Below are 18,164 nucleotides of genomic sequence, written 5' to 3'. Positions count from 1 at the left end.
ACAATCGGTGATGATTTGGGTCGAGACCCTTCTTCAGATTAAGAGTCAGGGGAAAGGGAAACGAGAGATATAGACAGTGATGCAGAGAGATATATTGAGATATATATTCGTTCCATTTCACCGTCTATGTCTCTCGTTTCCCTTTCCCCTGACACTCAGTCTGACGAAACGTTCCCTTCATTTTCTCCAGAGATGCTGCCTGACCCGCTGAGTTACTCCAGCATTTTGTGTCTCTCTCCAGCATTTATAGCGTTATGCATGAAAATCAATCATCGAATTAAATGATCGACATGGACTTCTATTCCATTTGGCCGAGAAGCAAAAATATAAATATGATTGAAATAAACAGTCCCGAGAAGACTAAATGTACTTATTATTTATCAAGGATCTCGTAATACCACAGTCACCAAAGTTATAACACAAATACATATGCTGCCATAGAGAATTTAGCTGATAAGTTTAGTTTAGTTTATTTTAGAGATACAGTGCATAAACAGGCCCTTCGGCCCACCAAATCCGTGCCGACCAGCGATCGCCCGGACACTAACACTAACACTATCCTACGCACTAGGAACAATTTACAATTATACAAGCCAATTAACCTACAAACTGAAGATCTCGGAGAAAACTCACGCAGGTCACGGGGAGAACGTATAAAGTCCGTACAGACAACGCCCGTAGTCAGGATAGAACCTGGGTCTCTGGCGCTGTGAGGCAGCAACTCTACTGCTGTGCCACCGAGCCACCCTTACAAGTGTAGAAAATAAACTCTCTGACAACTCACATTTTTAAAAAAATGCATTGGGTATCTTTATCAACAAAAAGAAAAACAAAGTCTATTTATTCAACCAGTCTATTGATAGCCAATGTAGTTTAGTTTAGTTTAGAGATACAGCAGGGAAACAAGCCTTTCGATCCACTGAGTCGGCACCGACCAGCGATCCCCGCACATTAACATTATCCCACACACACACATACAGGGGACAATTTATAATGTACACTTATACCATCCAATTAACCTACAAACCTGTATGTCTTTGGAGTTGGGGAAGAAACTGAAGAATTCTCTGCCACAGAAGGCAGTGGAGGCCAATTCATTGGATGTTTTCAAGAGTTAGATTTCGCTCTTCGGGCTAAAGGAATTAAGGGGTATGGGGTAAAAACGGGAACGGGGTACTGATTTTAGAGGATCAGCAATAATCATATTGAATGGCTCAAAGGGCCGAATGGTCTACTCCTGTACCTATTTTTCTATGTTTCTAAGATCTCGGAGAAAACCCACGCAGGTCACGGGGAGAACGTACAAACTCCGTATAGACAGCGCCCGTAGTCGGGATGGAACCCGGGTCTCAGGTGCTGCAAATGCTGTAAGGCAGCAGTCTACCACTGCGCCACCGCGCCACATTATGATCTTAGAAACCAACGATTATTCAGTACATAAAGTTTAGTTAACAAAGCAGCACTTGGGGTTGATTCAAAGAAATAATATTTTTTTAAAAACCTCAATTGTACTTGACAAATGCCAGATTAAGATTTCAATTATACAGATCATAATGGAAAAAATACATAATTACCACTGTCCCACATGTTTCACTTATTTCCAGACTTTTGGATATGAAGATCGATCTCCTGTATTAAAAGCCCATGAACATGCTTCCCCCTTCTCTTCCTTGTATTACCAAGTGCAAATAATATTTCATAGTTTTATACACGATGTTGTCTTTCCTCCTTAAAGATTTATGCATTTAAAATGGAGTGAGTGGGATTGTTGCTAAATGGTACCATTGTGGCTACCAGCCTTTAAAAGGTCAGAAAACAAAGTGGACAAAAATAAAGAATGTGAATAGTTTCCAGCAAAATGAAACGTGACATTTTAAACTCAGGCAAGTATTGTCCTTAAAAGGAAAGGACTCTCAATGATGGCTCAGTTCAAAACTTTGCAGTAAAATATCATTCAAATTTATTTTATTTATTTATTGAACAGCACCAAGATATTAGATATCAAGTGTTTCTTCAAAATGTGGCCATTCTCATTGGAGTAAACCTCTGTCAAGACTTCTGGAATATCTCCTTCAATGTGTCCCTGGTTGCTAAACACTTTTAACTGCCCCTCCCATCCCCACACTGACCTTTCTGTCCTGGGCCTCCTCCATTGTCAGAGTGAGACCCAGTGCAAATTGGAGAAATAGCACCTCATGTGTTGCTGGGGCAGCTTACAGCCCAGCGGTATGAATATTGAATAGGATTAAAAAACTGCAGATGCTGGTTTAAATCGAAGGAAGACACAAAATGTTGGCGGCACGGTAGCACAGCGGTAGAGTTGCTGCTTTACAGCGAATGCAGCGCCGGAGACTCAGGTTCGATCCTGACTACGGGTGCTGCACTGTATGGAGTTTGTACGTTCTCCCCGTGACCTGCGTGGGTTTTCTCCGAGATCTTCGGTTTCCTCCCACACTCCAAAGACGTACAGGTATGTAGGTTAATTGGCTGGGTAAATGTAAAAATTGTCCCTAGTGGGTGTAGGATAGTGTTAATGTGCGGGGATCACTGGGCGGCACGGACTTGGTGGGCCGAAAAGGCCTGTTTCCGGCTGTATATATATGATATGATATGATATGATAAAAAAATCCCAAATACTCCCTTGTCATCATAAGTTCATAAATGATAGGAGCAGAATTAGGCCATTCGGCCCATCAAGTCTATTCCCCCATTCAATATGGCTGATCTATCTTTCCCTCTCATTCCCATTCTCCTGCCTTCTCCCCATAATCCCTGACACCCGTACTAATCAAGAATCTAGCTATCTCTGTCTTAAAAATATCCATTGACTTGGCCTCCACAGCCTTCTGTGGCAATGTATTCCACAGATTCTCCACCCTCTGACTAAAGAAATTCTTTCTCATCTCCTCTCTAAAGGTACGTCCTTTTATTCTGAGGCTATTGCCTCAGGTCCTAGACTCTCCCACTAGTGGAAACTAGTGTACTACAATGAAAATAGACACAAAATGCTGGAGTAACTCAGCGGGACAGGCAGCATCTCTGGAGAGAAGGATTGGGTGACGTTTTGGGTCGAGACCGTTCTTCAGACTACTCTCGCTAATTTGGTTTATCCAAACTACACGATTAAAACTACCCATTTCTCACATTCATATTTTTTTTGGTTTACGATTGGTTTTCTTGATTACTACGGGTGTCTAGGGTCGTGGGGAGAAGGCAGGAGAATGTGGTTGAGAGGGGGAGATAGATCAGCCATGATTGAATGGCGGAGTGGACTTGATGGGTTGAATGGCCTAATTCTGCTGCTGGAATTTATGGAGGTTCCGGCCGACAGGGCAGCTAACCGCATTTGCAGCTAACCCACCTAGCTCTAACACTCACACTTTGAGCAGAAAAGGCTGCAGCTAAAAAAAGAGGCACCCTGGTACTTAGGGATTGTGGTCAGGGAGAGACGTGGAAAGGCTTAGCGTGCCGGACTAATGTGGCCACGATTAGTACTGCTCCAGTGAACTCGCATGAGGATTACAACGGGGAAGAAATTAAGATCCAGCGAGGGAAAGAAGCCACATAGAACTTGAATGCAGAGAGTCATTATCTGAAATTAAAATGTTACGCTGCAGTTTCCTTCCGAATATTGATGTCACATTAAAGTCACCAGGCATGGAAGATGTGCATCCATGAACACCATGAGGACCAGAGGGCATAGGTTGATGGTGAAGTGGAAACAATTTAATAAGAATCTGAGGGGTAACTTTTTTCACACAGAGGGTAGTGGGTGTATGGAACAAGCTGCCAGAGGAGGTCGTTGAGGCAGAGACTATCCCAAAGTTTAAGAAACAGTTAGACAGGCACATGGATAGCACGTTTGGAGGGATATGTGTCAAGCTCGGGCAGGTGGGACTGGTATAACTGGGACATGTTGGCCGGTGTGGGCAAGTTGTGCTGACGGGCCTGTTTCCATGCTGTATCACTCTGTGACTGTATGACTAAGGATGTTCCACGGCAGAGAACAGCAGCACTGAACTTGTTTTCCAAACATAACCTAGAAATAGGAATGTGGCAAAAAAAATCCTTCCATTCTACTTGCAAGTGGAACAACATTGTTGATATTAAATAACATTAAAAAAACAGAGGTAAATCAGGGGTAGACACAAAATGCTGGAGTAACTCAGCGGGACAGGCAGCATCTCTAGAGAGAAGGAATGGGTGACATTTCGGGTCGCGATCCTTCTTCAGGGGTAGTTGTGTTGTCAACATGAATTTTTTTTTAAACTTCATGCTTTTTTAATAAGACCGCATGAAGGAAATGCAGTGACTACTGTGTACATATTTTGTGAAGGTGCTTGACACCGTGAACCTGTGGCAAGATTAAAGATGCCTGGAATTGCTCAGATTTACATGCCGACAGAAAGCACGGTAGGACTAAATTATCACATTAATCATGCGGTGTGTTCATATCATATCATATCCGCAGTTTAAGTTGCTCTGGTTACATTAAAAGAGCTAAAATTACTTTAAGGTTTGTTTTTAAGCTGCACGGTGGCGCAACAGTAGAGTTGCTGCCTTACAGCGCTTACAGCGTAAGAGACCCGGGTTCAATCCTGACTACAGGTGCTGTCTGTACGGAGTTTGTACGTTCTCCCCGTGACCTGCGTGAGTTTTCTCCGAGAACTTCGGTTGTCTCCCACATTCCAAAGACGTACAGGTTTGTGGGTTAATTGGTTTGGTATAAATGTAAAATGTACCCCCAGTGTGAGTAGGATAGTGTTAGTGCGCGGGGATCACTGGAAGGCTCGGATTTGATCGTCGGAAGGGCCTGTTTCCACACTATATCCCTCAACTAAACTAATGTACAAAATCATCTTTCTTTCCAAATGGCAATGTGGCAAATAATCCACAACTAGAAGCTAATTCGCTCGACGTTAAGTTCATTCTCAAGACAGAAGAAAAGATGCCACATAAACACAAGCTCGTGCTTCAGGGCTATGACAGGCACATGGGCTGAGGTGGTTCTAAAAATATTCTCCACGACCGTTCAAAGAGAAGAGTAATCATCTCCGGTGCCCTGACTGATACTTATTCCACAATAAACAATCATTATAGCACATTATCTGATCAATATTACAACACAGTTGTGGAAGCTTGCAGTTATGAGATTGACTTCCACAATTTCTACATTATACTAACTTTAATATGCCGTGAATGGGCCAACGGTTTGAAATGATGCAAGTTTCGTCCTTTTATTGAACTAAACCACTTGATCATAAAAAAATTGGGCATGTCTATTAAACAAGACAAGTGTTGAGAAGTATTATTGGTTCCTTGTTCTCGCAAGATTAAAAGATATTAGAAGTGGCATCTATTTACGAATCAAATCACTTACCCGACTAAGGCCCATGTGATAGCTGCTCTTCTCTAAATCCAGAGACTCCAGCAGCTCCTCCACAGCCTACAAGCAGAAAAAACGTGTTTGAGTTTAGTTTATCGTCATGTGTACCGAGCTACAGTGAAAACCTTTTTTTGCGTGCTAACCAGCCAGCAGAAAGAAAGACAACACATGATTACATTTGAGCCATCCACAGTGTACAGATACAGGATAAAGGAAATAACGTGAATAACGTTTAGTGTAAGATAAAGTGCAGTAAAGTCTGGTCCTTGATGATGCTGCTGGCCTTGCCGAGGCAGCGTGAGGTGTAGATGGAGTCGATGGAAGGGAGGTTGGTTTGTGTGATGGTCTCGGCTGTGTCCACAATTTTCTGCAATTTCTTGTGATCTTGGATGGGGCTGTTTACAAATCCTGCTGTGATGTGTCCCAGTAAAATGCTTTCTGTAGTAGTGTTTTTGAAGATTTCATTTCATGGTATGTTTGGCATATTTTCCAAAATGGCATTTCCAAGTCAGAATATTACTTTAGTACGAGAGAAAATAGTGAACAAACAGCATGGTTTCAAATATAAAAATATAACATTTTGAGGTTTCTCGTGCCAAGGATACCAGAAGCGAAGCTGTACCATACACAAACTGTTTAACTTTGGAGATCCGTGATGCATGATTGGAGTCATCAGAAGTGAAATGGCATTTAGCCACCAATTCATAAAAGCTTTGTCATTGCATACCCATCTTAGTTTAATTTAGTTTAGAGATAGATACAGCACGGAAACCGGCCATTCGGCCCACAGAGTCCATGTCGACCATCGATCACCCGTTCACAATAGTTCTATGTTTATCCCAGTTTTGCATCAACTGCCTACACACTGGGGGCAATTTACAGAGGGCCAGTTAACCTACAGACCAGCACGTCTTCCGGATTATCTGTTTACTAGCAGCATTTATCTCACTAACTTGTGGAAGCAACAAATAGCCTCAAAAGTATTTTGTCAGGATGACGAAGTAATTGGAAATTATGACCATTTAAAAATTTTATAAAATATATAAATCTCATTAATTATTCAGTTTAGTTTAGTGTACCGAGGTACAGTGAACAGCTTTTGGTTCTGATATAATATAATAATCACATTTTGATTATGTCCATTTTTTAATGGTTTCATTCTACAGAATAAGGTGCAAAACACAACTGTACTCATTAAGAATGATGGCAGCACCACTAAATAATCACTTTAAACAGATAAACGTGCTTACATGTGAACCATTTTATCTTTAATGCCTCCACGTGAAAAAGACAATTGCAAAATCGTTTGAATTAAACAGTGAGAACAAGTGAAGATTCTGCACGCAACATTTACATTTACCAGCACGTTATTTTGTGGTTAGTTTACAATGTTTCACTGTGAATACAAGATCCAAACGCTGAATACCAAAAAGACTTCTGTGTTCATTAGTTGCCCCAGTGATCAGTTTACTACGTGGTAAGTACTGCTGTATATATGGGCAATACTTTTGTGTATTAAGTTTCATAGCCACTACTTGCTTGCTCAATCAAAACTACTTTCCCCATTGTTTGGATGGAAATAAACACGCTCCACGTGAAAGGGCTTTGTCAATTCAGTAAGCACGAATGGGCATTGCTGGTTCAACTCCACCACTCTACTTGGTTTAGTGTAGTGTAGTGTAGTGTAGTGTACTGTAAGTGTAGTGTACGTATAGTGTAGTTTAGTGTAGTGTAGTGTAGTGTACTGTAAGTGTAGTGTACGTGTAGTGTAGTGTAGTGTAGTGTACTGTAAGTGTAGTGTACGTGTAGTGTAGTGTAGTGTAGTGTAGTGTAGTGTAGTGTACTGTAAGTGTAGTGTACGTGTAGTGTAGTGTAGTGTAGTGTACGTGTAGTGTAGTGTAGTGTAGTGTAGTGTAGTGTAGTTTAGTGTAGTGTAGTTTAGTGTAGTGTAGTGTAGTGTAGTGTAGTGTAGTATAGTGTAGTGTAGTGTAGTGTAGTGTAGTGTAGTGTACGTGTAGTGTAGTGTAGTGTAGTGTAGTTTAGTGTAGTGTAGTGTAGTTTAGTGTAGTGTAGTGTAGTGTAGTGTAGTGTAGTGTAGTGTAGTTTAGTGTAGTGTAGTGTAGTGTAGTGTAGTGTAGGGTAGTGTAGTGTAGTGTAGTATAGTGTAGTGTAGTGTAGTGTAGTGTAGTGCAGTTTACTTTAGTTTAGTTTAGTTTGGTGTGGTGCGATGCGGTGTAGTGTAGCATAGTGTAGCATAGTGTACGGTAGTGTAGTATAGTGTAGTTTAGTTTAGTGTAGTGTAGTGTAGTTTAGTGTAGTGTACCGAGGTACAGTGAAAAGCTTTGTTGCGCGCTAACCAGTCAGTGGACAATACATGATTACAATCGAGCCATTAAGGATTGCGGAGTCAGGGGGTATGGGGAGAAGGCAGGAACGGGGTACTAATTGAGAATGATCAGCCATGATCACATTGAATGGTGGTGCTGGCTCGAAGGGCCAAATGGCCTACTCCTGCACCTATTGTCTATTGTCTATTTACAGTGTATAGACACATGATAAGGGAATAACGTTTAGTGAAAGGTAAAGCCAGCAAAGTCCAATCAAGGATAATCCGAGGGTCTCCAATGAGAAAGCTATTGGAATGTTGGCCTTCATAACAAGAGGATTTCAGTATAGGAGTAAAGAGGTTCTTCTGCAGTTGTACAGGACCCTGGTAAGACCACATCTGGAGTATTGTGTACAGTTTTGGTCTCCTAATTTGAGGAAGGATATCCTTGTAATTGAGGCAGTGTAGCGTAGGTTCACGAGATTGATCCCTGGGATGGCGGGACTGACATATGAGGAAAGATGGAAAAGACTAGGCTTGTATTCACTGGAGTTTAGAAGGATGAGAGGGGATGTTATAGAAACATAAAATTATAAAAGGACTGGACAAGCTAGATGCATGAAAAATGTTCCCAATATTGGGCGAGTCCAGAACCAGGGGCCACAGTCTTAGAATAAAGGGGAGGCCATTTAAAACTGAAGTGAGAAAAAACTTTTTCACCCAGAGAGTTGTAAATTTGTGGAATTCTCTGCCACAGAGGACAGTGGAAGCCAAATCACTGGATGGAATTAAGAGAGAGTTAGATAGAGCTCTAGGGGCTAGTGGAATCAAAGGATATGGGGAGAAGGCAGGCACGGGTTATTGATTGGGGACGATCAGCCATGATCACAATGAATGGCGGTGCTGGCTCGAATGGCCGAATGGCCTCCTCCTGCATCTATTTTCTATGTTTCTATGTTTCTATGAGGTAGATAGTAGTTCTCTGGTCGTGGTAGGATGGTTCAGTTGCCTGATAACAGCTGGGAAGGAACTGTCCCCGAATTAAATTATTGTCTCTTAAGACTCCCTTAAGTTTACAAGATTTAACAAATTTGAAGAAATTGAAGTTTGAGAACCAGTTCAGTGGATTATAAAGCATTGTCACCATTAACTCACCCGCTTTTCATCTGTAACAATATAGTTACGTCCATGTTTTTTGGTAAGATGCGGAGCAAGAACATCAAAACGGCGTCTGAACTCAGAAAACACCATGTGATCTGGGTAGCCTGGACATGGCAAGGAAGGAAGCAGACACAACACATTAAAGATACACACACACTTTGGACATTATATGCTAGCTTTTGTTATGAGGCATGAAATAAGTTTTAAAAAAGGAAAGGACAAAAACAGCAGGATTTTTCTATTTAGTATTCTTTGGTATCCCGGGCGAGGGTGGTGAGCACGAACCTCGAAACCGCAGCGGAGAGGGTGAGCACGAACCACGAAACCGCAGCGGAGAGGGTGAGCAGGAACCCCGAAACTGGAGCAGAGAGGGTGAGAACCTCTAAACCACAGGGGAGAGGGTGAGCACCCCGAAACCACAGCGGAGAGGGTGAGCACCCCGAAACCACAGGGGAGAGGGTGAGCACCCCGAAACCACAGGGGAGAGGGTGAGCACCTCTAAACCACAGGGGAGAGGGTGAGCACCTCTAAACCACAGGGGAGAGGGTGAGCACCCCGAAACCACAGGGGAGAGGGTGAGCACCTCTAAACCACAGGGGAGAGGGTGAGCACCTCTAAACCACAGGGGAGAGGGTGAGCACCCCGAAACCACAGCAGAGAGGGTGAGCACCCCGAAACCACAGGGGAGAGGGTGAGCACCTCTAAACCACAGGGGAGAGGGTGAGCACCTCTAAACCACAGGGGAGACGGTGAGCACCCCGAAACCACAGCAGAGAGGGTGAGCACCCCGAAACGACAGGGGAGAGGGTGAGCACCCCGAAACCACAGGGGAGAGGGTGAGCACCTCTAAACCACAGCGGAGAGGGTGAGCACCTCTAAACCACAGCAGAGAGGGTGAGCACCCCGAAACCACAGGGGAGAGGGTGAGCTCCTCTAAACCACAGCAGTATCTCTAAAGTCTGAAATGCAGATGAAGCCAGAGTGCCAGAGAACTCTGGAGTGGGTCAGGCAGTCTGAAGAAGGGTCCCGACTTGAAACGTCACCTATCCACGTTCTCCAGAGATGCTGCCTGAGCACTCTGTGTTCTACAAGATAAGACACTTGCACAGGACATCCTATCTCTGATCTGTGTAGGAACGGTCTTGACTCAAAATGCCACCCGTTCCTTCTCTCCTGACCCACTGAGTTCCTCCAGCATTTTGTGTCTATCGTCGGTTTAATGGTTTCTGCTTCAGAGGTTATTTCTCTGAAACACCATTAAAATAAAGAACATGGACTTAAAATGGTCAAAACACTTAGCATTAATTATTTATTGGAATGAGGATAAAAGGAGATAAGACAAAGGCCAGGGGAATGATTTCCAAAATGTGAAAACACCCAACATCAAAGAGTCTGATGTATAATTAAGAAATGGAATCGGTATGCTTGAATTTTATTAATATAAGGAGCTCTAAGAAGTGAGATAAGCATAAATCTTATTAACTCTGAGGAGCTTCCTTTTTTTGTGAAGACACACACTAAAGTCTGAAGAAGGATCTCGACCCAAAACATCGCCCATTCATTCTCTCCAGAGATGCTGCCTGTCCCGCTGAGTTACTCCAGCTTTTTTGAAAATGTTTATTTTTGATATTTACCCTAATAATTCCTGGAATGGCAGTACAATATATTTGTAGGAAGGAATTACAGACGCTGTTTTAAACTGAAGACAGACACAAAATACTGGAGTAACTCAGCAGGTCAGGCAGCATCTCTGGGGAGAAGGAATGGGTGACGTTTCGGGTCGAGACCCTTCTTCAGACAAGTTAGGGAAAAGGAAAACGAGAGATTTAGATGATGATGCAGAGAGATATATTAAGGGGTTGGACACGTTAGAGGCAGGAAACATGTTCCCAATGTTAGGGGAGTCCAGAATAAGCTTGTGAGAACATAGAAGCATAGAAAATAGGCGCAGGAGGAGGCCATTCGTCCCTTTGAGCCAGCACCGACATGCAATATGATCATGGTTGATCATCTACAATCAGTACCCCGTTCCTGCTTTTTCCGCATGTCCCTTGATTCCGTTAGCCCTAAGAGCTCTATCTAACTTTCTCTTGAAAACATCCGGTGAATTGGCCTCCACTGCCTTCTGTGGCAGAGAATTCCACAGATTCACAACTCTCTGGGTGAAAAAGTTTTTCCTCATCTCAGTCGTAAATGGCCGACCCTCTTATTCTTAAACTGTGACCCCTGGTTCTGGACTCCCCCCAACATCAGGAACATTTTTCCTGCATCTAGCCTGTCCAATCCTTTAAGAATTTTATATGTTCTATAAAATTCCCCACTCATCCTAAATTCCAGTGAATACAAGCCCAGTCGACCCATTCTTTCAACATGGGAACCTACCTTGTCTGTATATCCGAAGGGCATCAAACAGTTTGCAGCCCCTAATCTGGGCTCGGAGAAGAGGCACGTCCAGTTGCATTAAACCTGCTTCGAAATTTTCTGTTTGCACATCAGTGTCGATGATTCCAGACTTCAGAGACGGAGTGGGAGACACTTTAGTTTCAGTAAAAGCATCAGTTTTTGGCAACAAACAGTGGATGAAATGAATCTTGGACTTTTTCACTGTATCAAGAAGAGCATCCTGTTTATAAAAACAGAAGCTTAAAAATGAATATAAGTGTCAAATTTGCTTGCATTCTATTAACTTAACAAAGGCGTGGCATTCAGTGACTTTGATTCTGCAAATTCAATAATTTTTCTTATGAATTTAAATTTAAAATACAAATTTAACACAAGCCAAAAGGGTAAACTGTACAGGGTAATCTTTCAGCATCCGCAGTTTCTTGTGTCTCAGTGCAATCTTTAATGTGCACAGGCTTTGAGACTCATTAACATTTAACAACATTAAAATTTTAATGCTATTTCTGGAGCTTCTCCATAACAACTGGCATTTCACAATCCTGACCGAGTTAAATTAATAATGATAGATCAAAAAACTACAAATCCATCTAATAGTAAAAGCAAAAAGGAATTATGTATAGGATAAGTAGAAAACAGCATAAAATTACCATCAGCAATGCATAAATTTGGTTATTATATATTAATATCAATAAATATAATGTAAACTAGTTATCAGTAGAATTTACTGGTATTTTTCTTAATCTCTCCAGTTTTTAAGATTCACAAAACATGGAAGGAGATTGTGGCTCGCTGAGTTTGAATCTGCTCTATGTAATCCAGATGAACTTCTTCAGACTGAAGAAGGGTCTCCACCCGAAAAGTTGCCATTCCTTCTCTCCAGAGATGCTGCCTGTCCCGCTGAGTTACTCCAGCATTTTGTGAAGAGCTTCAATTTCAACCAGCATCTGCAGTTCCTTCCTACACATTCTATGTAATCCAGCTTGTCCCACTGCCCTGCCCTGCCCGCTCCCAACTCCCTTGCAAATTCATTCCCACTAGAGACTCATTCAGCTGCCTCTTGACGGCCACAGTGGAATCTGGCACCATTAACCCAAGCAAAGCATTGCAATCCCTAACCACTTGCTGTCTCAAAAATGTGTTCAATGTTGTTTTCTTTGCCAATCACCCTCATTTTATGCACAGGAAGGAACTGCAGATGCTGGTTTATTCCGAAGATCGACACAAAAAGCTTGAGTAACTCAGCGGGTCAGACAGAAAAGAAATAGATGATGTTTCGGGTCGGGACCCTTCTTCAGCTTTTTGTGTCTACACTCATTTTTCTTATTGTCCACCAAAGAGAATAGTTTCCTTTCTATTCCATCTACGCACAAACTTTAGACTTCAGAGATACAGCGTGGAAACTGGCCCTTCGGCCCATCAAGTTCGTGCCGACCAGCGATCACCCAGCACACTAACACTATCCTACACACTAGGGACAATTTACAATTTTACCAAAGCCAATTGGCCTACAAATCTGTACATCTTTGGAGTGTGGGAGGAAACCGGAGCACCCAGAGAAAACCCACGCAGGTCACGGGGAGAACGTGCAAACTCCCTACAGACAGTACCCGTGGTCTGGATTGGACACGGGTCTCTGGTGCTGTGAGGCGGCAACTCTACCGCTGCACCACCGTGCTGCCCCAAACCAGCTTTTGCGCCCCTTTTGGAATTGTGCACTGTAGTGAATTACCCTTTCTTATACTTCTTACCAACACGAAACATTAAAAGAAGATTCAATCCTACAGCAATTCTTACAGATTTTAAAAAACATTATGCCTGTGCGAAACAAACCAAATTAGCATTATATCGAAGAAAAACTGTTACGAGAACCAAATGAATAAATAGCAAATGATTGTTAAGACAACCTTTAACTTCTAAGCTTTCCCTGCAAGCACGCACCCACATCTACCTCAAACATAAACATAAGCTTGCCCGGAGGTTGAAACAAATGTATTGATTTACTAACCACTTGGAGTTTAATCTGAATGCATGTTGATTTCTTTTTCACTGCAGCTACACCAGTGGTGAAAGTCTTTCTCATGCTTGTCGCTCTTCTCAAGGTAAGCTGCGATCCACCCTCCAGACCAGCAATTGAACCAGACAACACTGTTCCAGCTCTACCCACAAACAGATTGCTTATCATTTTCCTGCAAAATTAAAAAGCAATTGTACTGTAATTATACAACGACAAAGAGTTCAGAGCATGATATCGAAATTCACAAACATCTTCACTAAAGAAATTCAAAGAATAGTGCAGGAAGGAACTGCAGATGCTGGCGTACACCGAAGATAAACACAAAGTGCTGGAGTAACTCAGCGGGACGGGCAGCATCTCTGGAGAAAAGGAATGGGTGATGTTTTGGGTCGTGACCCTTCTTCAGACTGAGAGTCAGGGGAGAGGGAGACATTGTTATATGGGGAGGGTAAGGTGTCATAAGATCATAAGTGATAGGAGCAGAATTAGGCCATTCGACTCATCGTCTATACCATTCAAACATGGCTGATCTCTCTCTCCCTCCCAACCCCATTCTCCTGCCTTCTCCCCATAACCCCTGACACCCGTACTAATCATGAATCTATCTATCTCTACCTTAAAAATATCTATTGACTTGGCCTCCACAGCCGTCTGTGGCAATGAATTCCACAGATTCACCACTCTTTGACTAAAGAAATTCCTCCTTGTCTCCTTCCTAAAGGAACGTCCTTTAATTCTGAGGCTGTGACCTCTGGTCCTAGACTCTCCCACCAGTGGAAACATCCTCTCCACATCCACTCTATCCAGGCCGCTCACTATTCTGTAAATTTCTATGAGGTCCCCCCTCATTCTTCTAAATTCACAAACATATTTGCAAAAGAAATCCTCCAAACTTCAGTCAGAAGAATAGTCCTGACCCAAAACGTTGCCCATCCACGTCCTTCAGAGATGCTGCCTGACGTGCTGAAGTTCTCCTGCCTTATTAATCATTCCAGAATCTGCAGTTCCTGGTGTCTCCAAACTGCATATTTAAACATTCTTTCTTACAAGCACTGCAACAATTACTTTGCAAAGTAAACTATCACAAGTCCAGCACTGATTTTCCACCAATGGGTGGTCCCCCACCTCCTTTAATCCGGATAAAATCACGAGAGCAAACTTGAAATCCCCCCGAAAATGTGTCCCTTGGGCCGGGTGAGGCGGCCGATCCCCACCTCATCGGGACTGCCGTGGCCGATCGGCGGGTGGACTTTGCCTCCCTGCGGCCGGGGCTGTGGAACTCCGGCCCGACCCGAGCCGGCAGATCCGTTCCCGAGGCCGACTCCCGAGGCCGACTTTATCTCGGCCCCTGGGCGGCCCAGGCCGAACGTTCCAGTACCGTTGGACTCCTCCCAGAGGCCGTGACCTCTGTCGGTCCGGCAAAACGGATAATCCGGCAAAGGTCTAAAACCAAAGGTGTCGGAAAACCGGTGGTGTATCTGTACTTACTTCTGAGAATCCTGAAGTAGGGTGGCAGCGTTTTGAGTGGCAGGGTTGTGCTTTGCATAGTTCAGCCAGCCTGTGGTGTCATACTCCACCCAGTTAGTGTTGTAGCAGTGACCAAGGATGAAATGGTTGCGCTTGTTGCCTCTCAGTAATGAGCCTTGGCCTACAAAGAAAGAAAATACATTGCAATTTCTCGTTTCTCATTCATGTGCAATGAATAATTGCACTTTAGGTTAGACTAGCATTGCATCTCTTGATCGGAGATGTATACTTTCTTAGATATTTTGTTGTTAAAAATATAAATTGAATCCTGGTCAATGGCATACATTCTGTCCTATTATTTGTTCTTTTTCATTGCTTAGAATTTACTGAATGATAAAAATTAGTTCATAACGTTCTCCCCGTGACCTGCGTGAGTTTTCTCCGAGATCTTCGGTTTCCTCCCACACTCCAAAGACGTACAGGTTTGTAGGTTAATTGGCTTGGTAAATGTAAAAATTGGGTATAGGATAGTGTTAGTGTGCAGGGATCGCTGGTCAGTGCAGACCCAGTGGGCCGAAAGGGCCGGTTTCCGCGCTGTATCTCTAAACTAAACTAAACTCGCTACTGTATCTTAAGTCGATCCTTGGTAGAAAGAATAAAGGTGTAGACTACTTTCTAGGTGGGGAGAGGATTCAGAAATCAGAGGTGCAAAGAGACTTAGGAGTACTGGTGCAGTATTCCCAAAAGGTTAACTTTCAGGTTGAGTTGGTACCAAGGATGGCAAATGCAATGCTAGCAATAATTTCGAGGGGACTAGAATATAAAAGCAAGGATGTAATGCTGAGGCTTTATAAGGTGCTGGTGAGGCCACCTTTCAAATATTGTAAGCAGTTTTGGGTCCCACACCTGAGGAAGGATGTGCTGGCGTTGGAGAGGGTCTAGAGGAGGTTTACAAGAATGATCCCGGGGATGAGTGGGTTAACATATGCTGAGCGTTTGACGGCACTGGGCCTGTACTCGCTGGAGATTAGTGGGATGTGGGGGACCTCATTGAAACTTACCTAGTAGTGAAAGGCCTGGATGGAATGGATGTGGGAAGGATGTTTCCACTAGTGGGAGAGTGTAGGACCAGAGGGCACAACCTCAGAATTAAAGGACGTACCTTTAGAAAGGAGACGAGGAGGAAATTATTTAGTCAGAGGGTGATGAAACTGTGTAGTTCATTGCCACAGATGGCTGTGGAAGCCAAGACATTGGGTATTTTTAAAGTGAGGTTGATAGGTTCTTGATTAGTATGGGAGTCAAAGGTTACAGGTAAAAGGCAAGAGAATGGGTTGAGAGGGTAAAAATAGATCAGCCATGATCAAATGGCAGAGTAGGCTCGATGGACCGAATGGCCTAAATCTGCTCCCCCATCTTGTAGCCCCTTTTAAAAATACCCAGGCAATAAAACATGAATAGTTTTTGATGCTAATGATGTTAGTAATGGCAACGCACCGTTCTTGTCTCCGTCCTGTTGGCCGTAGTACGTGAAGAGTCGCTCTAAAAGGGTGTCTTCACTTCCATCGGGTTTCAGTGCCTCTTCCTCCAGCACCCAAAGCAGTCCCCTTGCTTCCTCTGTCCTGGCCAGCGTCCGCACCTGCCGCCGGGAAATGTAAAAGGCATTCCTTCTGAAATGTGTTCTCCTGATAACACTTCACAGCTCTGTGATCTATGCAATATTCTCCACACATTCAAAAATGAGTCAGGAGAGAAACTCATTTCCCAAAGAACTGGGAATTGTTTTGTTTTTTCTCCAAGATGTGTTCAAAGTAGATTTTATTGCGTCTGAGACACATATGCCCATATTTCATAAAGGTCCTTTTACAAACATTAAAGCATTTACCTCGATGAAATATTAAAAATCCTAATAGCATCAGGCTTAATAGTAGCTAATGATCAATTATTTAACCATACATTCTAGGCCACATTACAGTGAGTAAATGAGAGATATGTCCTTACGTAGTTTAGAGATACAGCAGGGAAACAGCCCCTTTGGCCCACTGAGTCCACGCCGACCATCCATCACCCATTCACACTATTCTATGTTATCCCACGTTCGCATCCACTCCTTACAATAGACAATAGGTGCAGGAGGAGGCCATTCGGCCCTTCGAGCCAGCACCACCATTCAATGTGATCATGGCTGATCATTCTCAATCAGTACCCCGTTCCTGCCTTCTCCCCATACCCCCTGACTCCGCTATCCTTAAGAGCTCTATCTAGCTCTCTCTTGAATGCATTCAGAGAATTGACCTCCACTGCCTTCTGAGGCAGAGAATTCCACAGATTCACAACTCTCTGACTGAAAAACGTTTTCCTCATCTCAGTTCTAAATGGCCTACCCCTTATTCTTAAACTGTGGCCCCTTGTTCTGGACTCCCCCAACATTGGGAACATGTTTCCTGCCTCTAACGTGTCCAACCCCTTAATAATCTTATACGTTTCGATAAGATCTCCTGGTGGCAATTTACAGGGGGCCAATTAACCTACAAATCCACACGTCTTTGGGATGTGGGAGGAAACCCAAGTGGTTACAGGGAGAACGTGCAAACTCCACACAGACAGCAACCGAAGTCAGGATCGAACCCAGGACTCTGGCGCTGTAAGGCAGCAGCTCCATCAGAAACACCACTGTGCTGTCCAAAACAAGTCAACCCTTAGTCACTGTACTGCCAGACGAGGTGCGTGAGGTTGGTACAATGACAACATTTAAAAAACATTTGGACAGATGCATGCAATGGAAAGGTTTAGAGAGATATGGGGCAAGTGCAGGCAAACAGGACAAGCTTAGATGGGACATCTTGGTTAGCAAGGGCTATTTGGGCCGAAGGGCCTGTTTCCATGCTGCATGACTCTACGACTAAATTTCATTCCATCGAATATGAAATATATGTATAATTAAAAGCGTTTAATGTTCACATCCTCGGGCATCAGTTTCTTACCAGTGCTTGATGACAAGTCTGATCTATGGCATCCACAGAAAAAGGACAGCTGGATTCTACTTCATCTAAGTCAAGGTCTATGTCTTCCTGTAGGGACAGAGTACATAGAGAACATAATTCCCATTAACATTTTAATAGCAGTCGAGTTAATTGGTACAGATACATTAAATGGCAAGATATTAACAATAAAGGAGAAAATGCTGAAAGTACTCAGCACACAAAGCAGCATTGGAGGTAACATTTCAGGTCAATGATCATTTGCTTTGGAGATAGACACAAAATGCTGGAGTACCTCAGCGGGTCAGGCAGCATCTCAGGAGAGAAGGAATGGGTGACGTTTCAGATCGAGTCCCTTCTTCAGACTGACCCTTTTGCTTAGTTATCTTAGTAAGGCTACATTTGGAGTATTGTGGTCAGTTTTGG

The 18,164-nt window shown here is 43.3% G+C and overlaps 1 protein-coding gene across 9 annotated transcripts in view; it reads right to left on the bottom strand.

The window, feature by feature from the left end:
• myo18ab (myosin XVIIIA b) overlaps positions 1-18,164 on the bottom strand; it is a 174,224-nt gene that overhangs the window by 52,455 nt on the left and 103,605 nt on the right. For all 9 annotated transcript variants that reach the window (XM_078422485.1, XM_078422486.1, XM_078422487.1 and 6 more), the window contains 7 exons: positions 17,742-17,828; positions 16,255-16,396; positions 14,779-14,938; positions 13,282-13,462; positions 11,256-11,496; positions 8,868-8,977; positions 5,381-5,446 (listed from right to left, as the gene is read on the bottom strand). In XM_078422485.1, coding sequence (XP_078278611.1) covers positions 5,381-5,446; positions 8,868-8,977; positions 11,256-11,496; positions 13,282-13,462; positions 14,779-14,938; positions 16,255-16,396; positions 17,742-17,828 — 987 coding nt within the window. The remainder of the gene's footprint in view (positions 1-5,380; positions 5,447-8,867; positions 8,978-11,255; positions 11,497-13,281; positions 13,463-14,778; positions 14,939-16,254; positions 16,397-17,741; positions 17,829-18,164) is intronic.

The sequence above is a fragment of the Rhinoraja longicauda genome, chromosome 26 (genome assembly GCF_053455715.1).
Source record: "Rhinoraja longicauda isolate Sanriku21f chromosome 26, sRhiLon1.1, whole genome shotgun sequence".
Lineage (NCBI taxonomy): Eukaryota > Metazoa > Chordata > Chondrichthyes > Rajiformes > Arhynchobatidae > Rhinoraja > Rhinoraja longicauda.
The sequence above is the reverse complement of the archived record's forward strand: the minus strand, read 5'-3'. Positions and strand labels throughout refer to the sequence as shown.